This window comes from Gavialis gangeticus, unplaced genomic scaffold (assembly GCF_001723915.1).
Source record: "Gavialis gangeticus isolate Ggan-Ray unplaced genomic scaffold, GavGan_comp1, whole genome shotgun sequence".
In the NCBI taxonomy this organism is placed as follows: Eukaryota; Metazoa; Chordata; order Crocodylia; family Gavialidae; genus Gavialis; species Gavialis gangeticus.
Genome location: NW_017728992.1, coordinates 204,687,388 through 204,702,590, shown reverse-complemented (window position 1 = coordinate 204,702,590; position 15,203 = coordinate 204,687,388). Strand labels below are relative to the sequence as shown.

The following is a 15,203-nucleotide window of genomic DNA, read 5'->3' as shown; positions in this document are numbered from 1 at the left end:
TTGTAGGCCTTTCTTTTTAGCTTCAGGAGGTCTGCTAGATTCCTTCACGTGGAATTAATTAAGGGTATAAAGGTAACCAGCAGGATGGGATGCAGCAGACCCTGTAGCTCATATGCTCAGCTTCTCAGTGCACATTTGGTTCGGTTCCCCCCTTGGAAGTGACAGCTCCTGGTATGGAGTATCAGACTCCATCAGCGTCAGTCTCTCTTAAGGGATGTCAGGAGCTGAGTACTGCTGGTCATGTCAGCGTCCCTCTATTTGGATGGAAGGTGCACATGATCAGGATGCCATCTGTGATACCACGCTTAATCTGAGCCTCCAAGAGGCTCCTAGCAACCTCATTTTTATAATAAAGAGACTGCAGGCTTTGGTTCTTAGTGCCCAAACTCAGCCAGGTTCCTTGTCTCCAAACAAGCCTAAGCGCTAGCGTCCATGAGCATTCGGTACACGGCACTAGCCACGTTATTTGTGTAGATGGGACTGGCATGAAACAGAGGCCCTAGTTCAGTAAACTATATTTGGGGTGTCAATGACCCTTTTTATAAACTAGTCAAACCAACGTCATGCTACATTATATGAATTCTAGTTCTCACCGGGAACGTCTAGATCAGAAGCTTACTGTGCATTGGCCTAACAACACTGTGCCGTAGCGCGTCAGGGCAAAAACCGTGTTAATAGCGTACTGTGCAGTGTTATGAGGGTAATGCACAGTAAGCGTCACTAAATAACTTTGCACCGGTGCTACTGCCTGGTAACTTTAGGTCCTGTGCATGTATTTAGTACGTTATTAAAGAAGTACTAAACTAAATGTGCAGTATCTAAGGTGCATTAATGAATGTGTAGATGCACCCACCAAATACTAAAACAGCTTTCGGTGACATCATCCACATTGATTTCTCAACAGATAGTGTGACCCTCCTACTAGATAAGAGAACCTGCTGGCCAGTTCACTGAGATCCTATTTCGGTCTTCTGTACCAATCATCAATCACTTCTCTTTCCGTCAGCCTTTGAAGGTGCCAAGCTAACTTTCCCATCACTTCCACTTGCTCAATGTACGGGATGTGTAGTTCAAGTCTTGGGACTACTTTGGTTCTGTGCTGTGCTAGCAGGCCTCTGTGTGATTTGTATATTCACTGATTGATGGTTGTTCTCATCCATACTCCAGCGAGGCCTACACAGAATCACAGAAAACAGGGGATGCAGGTGAAAAAATAGGGGACGTTAAAGAAATAGGGGTGTCTTGGATCATCCAGTATTTTCCCATGCATGATCACAGAAAATAAGTTGAAAAGTATATGTTGATCTGATGAAAACTGAAGCTTCTCAGTGAGAATCAGGGAGGCAAGTGAACTCTTAAGTTCCTTGGAAATATGTCAGAGGGGAAATACCTTCTCAAAATACAAGGCAGAAATTAGGTATGATTAGAGGATTTGATCCTGCCCAAAGAACCAGATCCCATTAGTGTGTGAGTAACAGGAATGTGACTGAAGGGCATGAGGTCAAGGTGAACACCTTCCAGACTGTTTCAGGAGCCAGAGAGACTTCACTTGGCTACCCCAGAGATTTCGGTACTTTGAGATAGGAAACGTCAGTAAAAAAGAAACTGGGTTTTTGGTGGTAGCCGTGTAGGTCTAAGGACATAGGCAGGCAAGGGGTTTTTTTATAGATCCATAGATATTAGGGTCGGAAGGGACCTCAACAGGTCATCAAGTCCAACCCCCTGCCCTGGGCAGGAAAGAGCGCTGGGGTCAGACGACCCCAGCCAGGTGCATATCCAGCCTCCTCTTAAAGACCCCCAAGGAGGGGAGAGCACCATTGGAGCCCATTCCGGATTTTGGCCACCCTTACCATGAAGAAGTTCTTCCTGATGTCCAGCCTAAATCTGCTCTCTGTCAGTTTGTGACCATTGCTCCTTGTTACTCCAAGAGGTGCCCTGGTGAACAGAGCATCTCTGATCCATTACTGCATCCCCCTAAGGAATTTGTAGGTGGCCACAAGATCACCTCTCAGCCTTCTCTTGCAGAGGCTGAAAAGGTCCAGGTCCCTCAGTCTCTTCTCTTAGGACTTGGCCTGCAAACCCTTAATCATATGAGTGGCCTCCTCTGGACCCTCTCAAGGTTATCCACATCCTTCTTGAAGTGTGGTGCCCAAAACTGGATGCAGTACACCAGCTGTGGTCTGACCAGTGCTGCATAGAGGGGAAGGATCACCTCCTTGGATCTATTCATCATGCATCTGCTGATGCAGGATAAAGTGGGGTTAACTTTGCTGGTGATTTCATCACACTGATGACTCATGTTCATCTTGGAGTCCACTGTGACTCCGAGATCCCTTCTGCTGCCATGCTGCTGAGAGGATCACCTCCCAGCCATTAGCTGTGCTGGATATTTTTATGCCGTAGATGCAGCACTCTGCACTTGTCCCTGTTGTACTGCATCCTGTTGTGTACTGCCCACTTTTCCATCCTGTCCAGGTCCACCTGCAATCGTTCCCTATCATCTTGTGTGTTCACCCCACAATTTAGTATCATCCACAGACTTGGACAGAGTACACTTCACACCCACATCCAAGTCACTGATGAAGACATTGAAGAGTACAGGTCCAAGGACCGAGCCCTGCAGGACCCCACTACCCACATCCTTCCAGGTTGATCCCGCCCTGTCTATTATCACTCTCTGGACGTGACTGCTAAGCCGATTCGCCACCCACCAGACTGTGTAATCGTCTAAGTCACAGCCTCTTCATTTATTTATGAGAATGGGATGAGATACCATATTGAAGCCCTTCCTAAAATCCAAGTAAATGACATCCACCTCTACTCCTGCATCTAAGCATTTGGTGACCTGGTCATAAAAAGAAACCAGATTAGTCAGGCATGATCTACCTGTTACAAATCCATGCTGGTTGCCCTCCTGCATTATTTTTCCCACTGGACTCCCATAAATACAATCCTTAATAATTTTTTGACTTTTCCAAGGATAGAGGTGAGACTGACTGGCCTGTAATTACTGGGATCCTCCTTCCTCCCCTTCTTGAAAATAGGAACCACATTGGCTTTTTTCCAGTCCTCCGGGACCTGACCCATGAGTGCTCAAACAGCTGTGCTAGTGGTTCTGCTATGACAGCCGTGCCAGTGGTTCTCTGAATAGATGTAATACCTTTTATTAGACCAACTGAGTAGTTGGGGAAAAGCTCTTTGTGAGCTTTTGGGTGCAGTCACCCTTCTTCAGGCAGAACAGCAGAGACTTCCTATGCCTGAAGAAGGGTGATTGTGCTTGAAAACTTGCAAAGAACTGTTTTTCGTCAGTAAAAAATAAACAAATATTCAAGTGTGTGGATGGTACAGAGGTGTCAAAAATAGTTCATTCTGTATCCCAGGCCTCCTGTAACAGAGTGCTTCCCAAGCTTGGTACCCTTGATCTACTCACCCACGGACCTAAGTAAATTAAGATACAGGCAGTGAGGACCTTGGATGTTAGCAAGTGTGGCTAGTCATAGAATCATAGAAGTGGGGTCGAAGGGACCTTGTAGATCTTCAAGTCTGGCCCCCTGCCTGGGCAGGAGAAAAACTGGGCTCACATGACTCCAGCCAGGTAGGCATCAAGTCTCTTCTTAAAGACCCCCAGGGTAAGAGCCAGCACCACTTCCCTTGGAAGTTGGTTCCAGCTCCTAGCTGCCCTGACCGTGAAGTAGTTCTTACGGATGTCTAGTCTAAACCTACTCTCCAACAACTTATGGCTGTTATTCCTTGTTATGCTAGGGGATACTAGGGGAAACAAGGCCTCTCCCAAACCCTTCTGGTCCCCCCTAGTGAGTTTATAGATGGTCACCAGGTCCCTTGAGAGTCCATGAGAGACACCTTGTCCATGATGAAATGAAAGAGTAATAAAGTCTGCAGAATGAGATAGTTGGAAAGCTACTGCTGCAGTTTTAAATGATAGCAAGCTCAGTATAATGCCAGGAAGCATAAAGCATTGAGGCTTTGAACAAAGGATAAAGGAGCCCCTTGGGACCTGGAAGCTAACACCCCTGCTCCCACCTCTTGTTTTCAGCCCAATTTGCATACTTGCAGAGCACCCTCAACACAACAGAAATCCCTTGCCCAAGAGAACCTTTCCATCACCAGTCCCCCTGTATGTGGCGTGGGTTGAACGATTATGTCTGATGCTAGCTGGGTGGTGGACACAGGAGTAGAGATAAGCATTGTCTGACTGACTGTGGATCAGGTAATAGGAACAATTGCCTGATGAGAGAGAGGTTATGGAAAAAAGCGTTCTTACAGCTGCAGAAGTTACTGAGTAGACCACATTGACTTATTCTTTAACTGGAAGCATCAAGGATATATCTTCCAGGAACCTAAATATAGCTCTTGTGCTACCCCGTTATTTAAATGGATATCAGGGAGTCTGAATGCATCTTTGCCTGTTTAGTAAGCAGCCTATATTTTTAGCTGGTTGTATTTAATCATATAATTGTGCTAACACAGACCTCTTTTGCATGCCTGAGGCAGCCTTCTCCCAAAGGTGCAAAGACAGGCTCGATGGGCCCTTCTACAATGAAGACACTAACCAGCACTGAAAAGAGCACTTAAAATGTGGGGCAATAAGAGTTGAGTATGGGGCATGGGAGACTGTGGTCTCCTAATACAGGAGGGGCACCAGGGTAGAAGTGCCACTGGTGCTTCTCTTGGGGGGCACAACCAACCTCAGGGTGCATGTGCACCCGTGTGCACACCCTACACATCGCCAATGGCATTGGGTGATGGTTGGAGCAAAGAGGAGAGGACCAGGAATATGCCTGTGCATTTTGAAGGTGGGGGAGTTTGGGGGTTGTTGTTTTTTTTTAAATGAGGAGGGTGTTTGGGGCCTGCACAGAAAAGTGTCTCAGTGCTGGAGCAGAGGTAAGTCCCCTGTAGCTGAACATCTTGATTCAATAGCAAGTGATTAAAGTGCAGCAGTATTTCTTGACAAACTTCCTCTGCCTCTTTGCCATTAACCCACACCTGTACTTATCTCTCTGTTTTTCCACCCTTAGAAACGAGCCAGGAAGATGAAGTGCTGCCTTATCACCGCTGGCCTGACCTTTCTGCTGTTTGTTGTCATCATTATCACAGTCTCCATCAAACGCTGATCCCACCGACTTCCACAGGTAGGAGCTTGTGGCTGACTCCTGAGCATGCGATGCACTTGAAAGCTAGGAGAAAGCTGATGCCTTGGGGAGCAGGCAGTGACTAGTGCAGTGCAGCTTCAATTTGCTACTTCAAATCCAGCCCACATGAGTTAGGTCCAAAATGCATCACCCTTAGCTGGATCCATGGAGACCTGTACGAATGTGCAGGCATCTTATTAATTCCTAGTAGATTGTTTGTACCTTCTGGCCTGCTGCCCACTGGGACTGTGGGTGAGAGTTTTCCCAGGGATACATGAAGCTGAACTGTCCTCTGAAACTGGACCCATAAAACCCCAGGTGCAGCTGGCTTGGTACTGCTGAGCAAAGTATACTCTAATGGATATGAGCACAGTATTTTTTTTTTCTGTCCTTGTCTAGGCCTCTGAGGCCTGTCTGCTGAGTCCATGGCCACCATGGAGAAAGATGCCCCCACCCACTCACTCCTGTGCAGTGAATGCTGAATCCCTGAAATCAGGCAAGGTAGCCTTAGAAAGGTCCTGAGCCAAGTATCAGGCTCTCTATCTTAAGTGCACCTGTTTGGCATGCACTCAGGCCACTGTACGCCAGCCACACTTCTTCATTTCTGGGCCTTGGCATACATGAAGAAAGCCTGTGTGGGTGGACATGCTTCTGTCAGTCAGTCCTGAACTTGGCATAAAGGTGGTGTAGATCTGACCTGGGTAACACATTCCTTTTATCCCTTATGTTAGGTTATTCTTGTTCTGTGACTATACAAATGATAATGAGATCCTCAGCAGGAAAATTAGCTAGCCTCCCATCACAATTTTATGTGCTTGGGGAGGTGATCCTAATGACTCAGTGTAGCCCTAAGAAAAACTAAGCACTCTATTTCCCTATCATCTTTCAGTTGTTGAGCAACTAATGACCTAGCTTATTAGATACTCAACCACAGTACCAATAAAAATTAAAAATTGCATTGGATTATGTTGGATTCAATCCAGATATATTACTTTATTTCATCTTGCCGACTGACATCTGATCATTATGTAACACTCTTCATCCAGAAATATCTCAAAATACTATCCAAACTATTGCATTTGCCATAAGTTTGCCATCATTTTCTTTGAGGGGGGGGGTTGTTAATTTATAACTTTTAATGTAGAAATTCATTGTATTTTCTTTTTATAGTATTTCACAACATTGGTTGGAGTAGGGCATGCATATGCATAGGGAAATGAGTTCGGCTGGAGCAGGGCATGTTTCAACATTTTCAGAAACAGTTTTTAATTTGGAATCCCTGTGACCTGAATATATATGCACGCATGTGTGCATGCACACACACATGCACATGCATGTGTGTTTATTCTGAATTGCAATGAAGATTCATTTTGAAATTTCCCATGTAATAGAAATGATGTGTTTTGACCAATTCTACAAGCTGTGCAATGGAAACATCTGGTTAGGACTTCCATTTTACATCCTATCAAGAAGAGGTGAGGTAATGCTGAACCATTAGCTCTAGCACTGAGACGCAGAGAAAAGAACCACCGACTGAATCATTCTTGGCTTTCCTCCCATCCCAGTACTGATTGTTAGACCCCGGCTTCCTCCGGTCACTTGCCGTTTTGTTGCTGATTTTAGCACCATCTCCAAGGTCTTGCTTCTGCTTTATCTCCTGACAATAGCTAGTGGGCTGCATCTTGTTCTTGTTACACAAGGAATCATGTATCCTACACACTACCCTGTTGTTAAGAAACTGCTTCCCTAAGCCTTGTGCAATGTTATTTTTAATATATTGTTCTGCCTTGTGGTCAGCAGCTCTGCCCAAGCCACAGATTAAAGCCTTTATTCAGCTGCAAATCCAATGCTCCCCAAGATCCAAACACAGTCACCCTAACACTGATCAAACCAAATTTCTTTAGCTTTCAGTTTCACAGCCCGTGATGATCATATCCTTGAGCATTGCTACTCTGACTGTCCAAGGGAACGACATGATTTTGTTCTACATGTAGCCAGTCATGAATTTATAACCACTTCTGTTGTACAGTCTCTTTCACAAGCCTGATACTACCCCACAGCGAACAGAGGTCCTCCTTGGAAGAAAATAAGCAGGTTCTTTCAGCAGATCAGATAAGACATTGGTAGAACGGATACATCCCCTTTGGCTTTGCTTGAAAAGTGACTAGACCGTAGCTGCTCTTGTGAATTTCCTAAGCAGTGGTGATGCCATCGCTTCTTCAGCTCAGGGCGTGCAGAAGGACCAGATGTTTCTTGTGAGAGCTCTAAACTCTTACTGACACTGTGTAAAGCACCTATCATAAGTATGTCACTTCCTCCCCTGGAGGAATCTTGTCTGAGGACAGAAAGAAAAGGCATCTATTAAGGATAAAGAGAAACTCCTGGCAATAGATGCTTGTTTGTTGGTTTGCTTGTTTGTTTGATTCCACTTCCCCATGCCCTTGGGGAAGGAACCAGGCATTTTGGAATTCAATTGCTCATATTATAACCAGGTTGCAGCTGCTTTCCTAGCCAACATGGTGCACCCTCACTGAACATCTTAAAGGAACATTATCACACTGACTAACTGAAATATTTCCTTTTCAGAACAATGTCTTTGTTTTATAGCTGTCAGGACTCCAGAACATGAAAGTGTTTCTGTATGGCCATGGTCTGCTATGTCCATTGGTAATCCCTCTTAGCTGAGGATGATCGTCTTCCATACTTGCTTTATCTGTGGGTCTGACAATAGGTGCTGAGGCCAGTCTGGGATTGGCAGACTCCATTGCAACTCGGGCATGTGTTTCTGTGCTGGGTGGGTGGCTCACGCTGTTTCTGCCACTCCTGCTTTTCCATCTCCTGTTGTCATTGTGAGGTTTCAAAGTACTGAGATCCTTGCAACAGACTCTTCCTCCATTTGAGGCAGTCCTGGGCAATAGTCTCCCATGAGTTGATATTGATGTTGTATTTTTTCAAGTTGGCCATGACAAAGTCCTTGAAGCATTTTCTTTGCCATCCTCTTGAGCATACACCTTGACTGAGCTGGGAGAATAAAACTTGCTTCAGGAGTTTGGAGTCAGATATCTGAACAATGTGATTATATACACATATAAACACATACATTGCCCGTTGTTCTGACCTCAATAGTATACAATATTTTGAGATAGATATTGAAAGAAGAATTAAAGATGGAGAGAGGTGGAAAATGAGGTAAAATGCAGTGCAGTTCGTGAAAGGCAGATCTTGCCAAACTACCTTTATATCTTTCTTTGGTAAGAAACCTGGTTTTCTAGACAAGACTATTCTTTGTGGACTCCAGTAAAGCTTTTGATAATATTTCTTACTGGAAATTATTAGTAAAGGTGGAGGAGATGGTGAATGGTACAAGAACTATAAGCTGGGAAGGAACTGTAAGGTTTATACCTTAAACAAGAAGGTATAAAGGATTGTGATGGAATAGAAAACACCTGATTAGATTGAATTCCTCATGGTTCTGCCTGGGAATGACGTAGTATGATATTTTCATGAATGACCTTAGTCTTAAAAGTATAAACATGCCAATGAAATTTGCAGGTGACACAAAATAAAGAGGCATTGCCATTTCAGTGAAGAATTTGAATATCATGAAGGAAGAATTAGACGCATTCAGAAAGAGAAATAATAGAAACAAGGTGAAATTTAATAGTACAAAGTACAAAGCCATGCATTTAGGGAGTAATAACAAGCAGGTCTATTATAAGCTGGCAGTCATCAGTTGGAAATGACTGAGGTAGAAAAAGACCTGAAACATTACTTGGTAACAGGTGGTTATGAGTCTCCAGTGCAGTGCAGCTATAAGAAAGGCAAATCTAATCTTAGAAAGCAGGGTAGAGATGCACCTTATAGACTAACTAGATGAGATATTCATAAACTTTCATGAGCCCAAGCATCAGATGAAATGATTTCTGCTTGACTTGACACCAACATAGCTAACTACTGCTCTCTGCTCACATATGAGCCTAGGCAAGGTGTGTCAAGTAAAGAGAGGTAAGTACTAATGCTGTCATACCAGATAGAGATGAGGCTTCAGGAATCTGGCGTACAATTCCAGTGACCCATGTTTAAGAAAGGTGAATTCAAATGGGGACATATGGAGAGAAGGGGATGTGGGGAATGGAGACCCTAGGTCATAAAGGAAACTAAAAGAGCTTGGCTTGCTTATTCCAACAAAATGAGGGCTGAAAAAAGATTATGGCTGAGCTGTATAAATACATGATGGGGGCAAAGAGCAGGAAGGGAGATGAGCTATTTAAGCAAAAGGACAATGTTGGCACAGGAAGTCATGGGTATAAACTGGCGAGGAATAAATTTAAACTAGCAATTAGAACAAGGTTCCTAAGCATCTTAAGGTGTGAGGTTAGGGAACAGCTTTTGATTGGAGTAGGAGGGGCAAGAAAAGTAATTCTTTTCCGAATGGAACCCAAAAAGTTTAGGAAAGGGATTATTTGACATGGGCACTGTGACAGTGAAGGAACAGAGTTCATAATCCAGGAGACCCCTTTCCATCTTATTGGCTGTGTTTCTAAACCATGCTTTAAGGAAGCGGTTCCCATCCTTTTTAGACTCAAGGCACCCCTGAGAAAATGCCAGGTCTTAGCTTTCTCTTAAGTTTTTACTATGAAAAAAAAAATTATAGGCCAATTCTTCTGTTGCAAAGAACTCAGACAAACCACAACAGGTGGCAATGGTTTTGACACTATGGAGTCTTATTTGAAATCCCTAGTTTTAGTTTATGAATCACGTGTAGTTGTTTGCCCAGCTGACAGTGCTAATATTTCATGGCACTCTGCAGTAGTTGTAAAAGGATCACGCAGCATCTCGGGGTACTGCAGCTCCCCTGGTTGAGAACCGCTGCTTTAGGCAAGCGAAATCACCAGGCTCAGTACAGATATATCTAGGTAAAAATGCATAACCTGTGTTATTCCAGAAGTCAGACTGGGGAGCTACTGGTCTCCACTGGATTTAAAACTGAATCAATTTATGACTATAAGGATGGATGTAATTATATAAAATAGCCTTCTGCTTTTCAGCTGTTGATTAAAACTCAGTCCAGATCTGTAATGGCTGAAATGTTGTTGGCATCCAATGCCAGTTTGAGGGTCTATATAAAAACAAGACCAGTGACTGTCCCCATCATTAGATCATTGTTGCAATGGGCACCCTTGCAAATGCTCTCAGGCGGCACACTCTTTCTTGGTCTGTCTCTTCCTCCATTCATCCTCGCTTTGTCCTGATCCAGATCTCAACTTCCCCGAAGAGCAAGGAGCATCAGGATCCAGCATTTTAGCTCTGGTCCTTTGACACTTCACCTGGCCCACAAGCATTAGGGAGCAGTTCATTGACACACCTGCTGAAATCCCGTCTTTCCAGAGTGGTCTCTGTTTCTCATAGCAGGGGGAAATCGTTTCACCATTATCCTGAGCATGCAGACTCCCTCCCCAATCTTAATGTGAGACATTCATCATCAGCAATTGCTTTGACTCAGATTATATTTTCCTCCTCCACAGTCACAATTAGCCTTGCCCAGTCTGTATAATTGATGCTCTGTGTAAGTGCTTTCCTTGTGCACAACATAAACACTGAGTCTAAGCCAATTGTTTTCATGTTTCCTCCTCAGGTTTGTTTCTGCATGCTTTCTGATCTTGGCTATATTCCTCAGTACCTTGTAATCTATGATACCCATGTGTGCTCTACACCGGCCCCCTGCATTGCAATGGGAATAACAAAATCTTCTGTTTTTACTGCCCGTGCAGCAGGTAGGCTCTGAGCACCACAGGAGTGCCCGTGGCAAGTGCTTTGTGCTGTAGTCTTGGGCACCGAAGAGCATCTTTATCTCAAAGCCTTAAATCTTTGAGCCAGACCTGTACCAGCCTTAGGGGAGGGCAATACCAGGTGACCGCCTGGGGCCCCGCACTTTAGGGGGCCCCAACATTTTGCAACAACATTTTTTGGGGGGTGAAGTTTTTGCAAGGAAGTGGCTCTATTCGCATTTTAACACTCAACTATTTATATTTCCCCTGATATTAAAAAGCTCCACGATACATAGGTCATCAAAATTAAGCCCAAATGACTTTCTTGCCCAGCACCCCTAAGACCACTGCTGGCTGGACCCAAAACAGTAGGGGAGGATTCTGAATTCCCAGATTTTGCTCGATCAGCCTCAGAGATCCCCATTCAGTTACATGAATACAGAACTTTTCCGTGGCACCAGAGGACTCTCAGCCAGCACCTACAGTCCTCTGTGGCACCAAAAGAAAGCACTTCCAAGGGAAAAGGCATCAATAAAACACAGACAAATGCAATTGGATCCTGTTCCCATGGGGGTTCGAGATGCGGTTGAAGACACAGGTGACAAGAATGACAGCTGGCATCAGTGCTCCTTGAGTGTCCTGACCTGGCATTTTGACCACGCTCCTTGCTCTGTTTCAGGGTGAAAGCTTGGTTTTGATGCTGGTGGGAGAAATGCTGTGGCCTGCCCTATGTGTTCCCAGCATTGCGATGTGGTGTCGCAGCAGCAGCAGCAATTTGTGCCTCAGAGGCAGTGCTGAATGGAGCAATAAATCGGCTTAATGAACATTGTAAATAAGGGCACAACATGGACAGCTTTGTTTCTTGGAATTGCTTTTGCTTTTCAAATCGATACCATGGGGCCGGCTTTACTTATTGGCTCCCTGCTTTTACCACTGTGCTGTACATGGCTTAGTGGTTCTGCAGGCAGCTCCATTTGCGGGTCTGTCTCAATCTCAAGAGCCCCAGGGACCTCCTCATATTTGCAGCTGCCATTCATGAGGCTAAATGAATCTGACTTCCTGGCCTCTGACTCTCTGCAACTTTTGCTATGGAACCTAACAAGGAAGTGACAGCCAAAAACTTTGTAAAACCTCTTTTCTTTTGGAAGTGATACTACAATTTTTTTTTTTTTGGCATGGGGTATTCAGTAGTTTTCATCACCTGATTAATGGTTCAGATCTCAAAGACCTTGTTTTCTTCATGCTTTGGCCTGAAGAGAGGGTTCAGCTTCTTATTCTACAGTAACTTTTTTTTAACATCCTATTTGCACTGCTTTAAATAAGATCAGAGTATGGCCTATCCATTTCACCAGGAGTTTGGAGTCAATCCACAGGAGGATAGGAGTTAACATTTGGTCCAAAGGACTTTTGCATGAAACCCAGATTTGTATTTATTAAGGCTTTGAATCCTGATGTATGTCCCAAGGCCCCAGTCCTCTCTTTGCAACTGGCTGCCATGGGAGCAACCCCAGTGTTTCCATCACAAAAACAAGAAGCACCTGATCTCAAGGTGGATAATCAGCAGCAGCCAATGAATTCTTAAGAAAAAAGATCCTACTTCAAAGTAATGCCTAGGAGAAGAAGAATACAAAGATCACATGGTATATAGATGGATTTATTCCTAAATGTGTTTTTTCCCCCCATAATTCACAGGTCACTTGCATCTCCTCAAAAGCATGACCTGTCAAACTACCCAACATTTGAACTAAGTCACTTGGCACTGTAAGCCTCCAGTGCCTTTCACAGTTCAGTCTGTGTTTCCTGCACCATGATTTTACAATGCGTAACACCATTGATATATAAAGTTGTCTCCATGGCGGCTGCAGCTTTGTTCCTACAGTATATTCTCCATGACTTTGACCAACTTAGCAGAGAGCCTTCAGCCTCTTCAAAAAGGGTAACAGATCACCCTATTGAGAAAGTCTTTTTCATAATTGTGGAGAAGCTTGAGAGAGTCCAGAGAAGAGCCACGCGCATGATCAGAGGTCAGAAAAATAGACCTTACAATAACAGGCTGAGAGCCATGGGGCTCTTCAGCCTGGAAAAGCGCAGGCTCAGGGGTGATCTGGTGGCCACCTATAAGTTTATCAGGGGAGTTCACCAAGATCTGGGGGAATGTTTGTTCACCAGAGCGCCCCAAGGGATGACAAGGTCTAACAGTCATAAACTCCTGCAAGACTGTTTCAGGCGGGACCTAAGGAAGAATTTCTTTATTGTCCAAGCCCCCACGGTTTGGAATAGACTGCCGCTGGAGGTGATTCAAGCACCTACTTTAGATGCCTTCAAGAGACATTTGGATGTTTATCTTGCTGGGATCCTATGATCCCTGCTGACTTCCTGCCTCCTGGGGCAGGGGGCTGGACTCGATGATCTTCTGAGGTCCCTTCCACCCCTAGTGTCTATGAATCTATGAATATTTGCAGTTTAAAATGCTTCCCACTCAGATGCCTTTGTGACAGTAACTTTCTGACAGTTAAGCTGACCTAACTTTTTTTAAGTTGACTTAACTGTCAGAGTGTACACATGTAAGTGGAGCAGAGTCTGCTGAAATGCAGCACAAGATAATACACCTCTAAGGTGTGTTATCTTGAGTCGCATTAGTTAAGTTGACTCTAAGGGGATGCTGCAGGAGAGGGCTTATAAGATGCTTGCCACCATGTCAAGAAGCTGTACATATGTATGCTCTGATGTGGCTTAATTTAAGTCAACTTAGTTAAATTGCCTTATTTTAGATGAGTATACTGAGTGTTTGATGCAGTCTCCTGGCAAAGCTCCTGAAGCTAGCTCAGGAGAAGCTTCAAGGCTGGGTGAACCCTGCTGTCTTGGACTCTGAGACCAGGTTTTCCAGTCCTTGGAGAGGGACTCTACCTCTCTAAGGGTACAGAGTAGATCTGAAGTCATATGCAGCAAAGTAGACAGCGCTTCTTAAATAGAAACAGCATTTACTAGTCAACAGCAATACAACATGTAGAATCCTTGGGCCTAGGCAGAGGTGTAATCAAACCAACAGCCCAGACTTTTCTCTTCTTAAGATTCTCAGTGGGCACGTCTACACATGCATTTGATCTGAGATCAGTTTACTCATGAGTAAACACTCCCAGGCAGGCATCTACACATGCAGGGAAGCAGGAGAAGATTTGCTGCTAATGGCAGCAAACTGCTCCCATTTCCTGGGGCCCTGCAATGGGCCGCTGCCACCACCAGTGGGAGCTCTAGGCTCCACTTGGATGCTTACCTAGGGGCTGGCAGGGAGCACGGGCCAGGAGACAGCTGTATCCTGGCCAGGGCTGGGACATTACACCCTTCCCCCGGGGGCTACCTGCTTCTGGGGCAGGGACAATGTCCCCCTGCCCCGCAGCAGATTGCTCCTGGCCCTGGCTCCCTGATCAGGGTCAGGGGACTCACTGGCAGATTGGTGCAGGGGGTTAGGACCTACCCCATCCCTGCAGGTCTTTCCATGCCCCATGCCTTGATCACCCCATTTGTTACCTGCCCCTGAGCAGGACAGTTCCCAGCCCCCACTCTGCACCATGGGGTCGGTGCTGGGAAACACTTATCTCCCAGTGCCAGCTCCGTGACTGGAGTCTCAGGGCCTGCACTGGGAGATAAGGATCTCCCAGCCCCCCCCACTTCCCAATTGCAATCTCAGAGCAAGGGGCTTGGAGCTCCCTGCTGCTGGGAGCAGCAAACAAATTTGCTACTTGCATTTGCAGGGAGCACATATACTCATGTTTAGCAAGGTTTACTGCATAGTAAGCATGTGCACACAGTAAACTGCAGTACTGCGCAGTTAAGCATTTCATGTAGATGTGCCCGGTTTCTCCTTCTCCTGCCCCTCTTTGTTTCTTTTGGACACGTCTACACATGCATTAACGTGCTTTAGTTAATCTAGTACATGCAAATCTATTACCTCCATTGTGAGGTACTAGGAAAATGTGCATTAGCTGGTCTTAATGAGCATTAACTGCAAAGCATGGTTTTTAAGTGATGCTTAATGCTCATTAGCCTATTTTAATGTAAATAGCACATTTTTTAAGTGATGCTTTAATGTGCATTAAAATAGGCTAATGCACATTAAAGCGCATGTGTAGACGTACTGTGAGTCTCTTTTTCAAGCTAGTCTGTCACACTGCGGCTAGTCCCTGATTCACCTCCCCTATGGTTTCTTTGCATGGGAAGTGGTCAGAGTACTTAAGTCCTCTTCTTTCTCCTTCTTTTCTTCCGTTATCCTCTTTTTTTTATTCCT

At 44.9% G+C, this 15,203-nt stretch overlaps 1 protein-coding gene across 2 annotated transcripts in view; it reads left to right on the top strand.

Annotated features, from left to right (window-relative positions):
• Window positions 1-15,203, top strand: part of TSNARE1 (t-SNARE domain containing 1) — a 1,046,259-nt gene that overhangs the window by 927,100 nt on the left and 103,956 nt on the right. For both annotated transcript variants that reach the window (XM_019528236.1, XM_019528235.1), the window contains one exon: window positions 5,037-5,150. In XM_019528236.1, coding sequence (XP_019383781.1) covers window positions 5,037-5,150 — 114 coding nt within the window. The remainder of the gene's footprint in view (window positions 1-5,036; window positions 5,151-15,203) is intronic.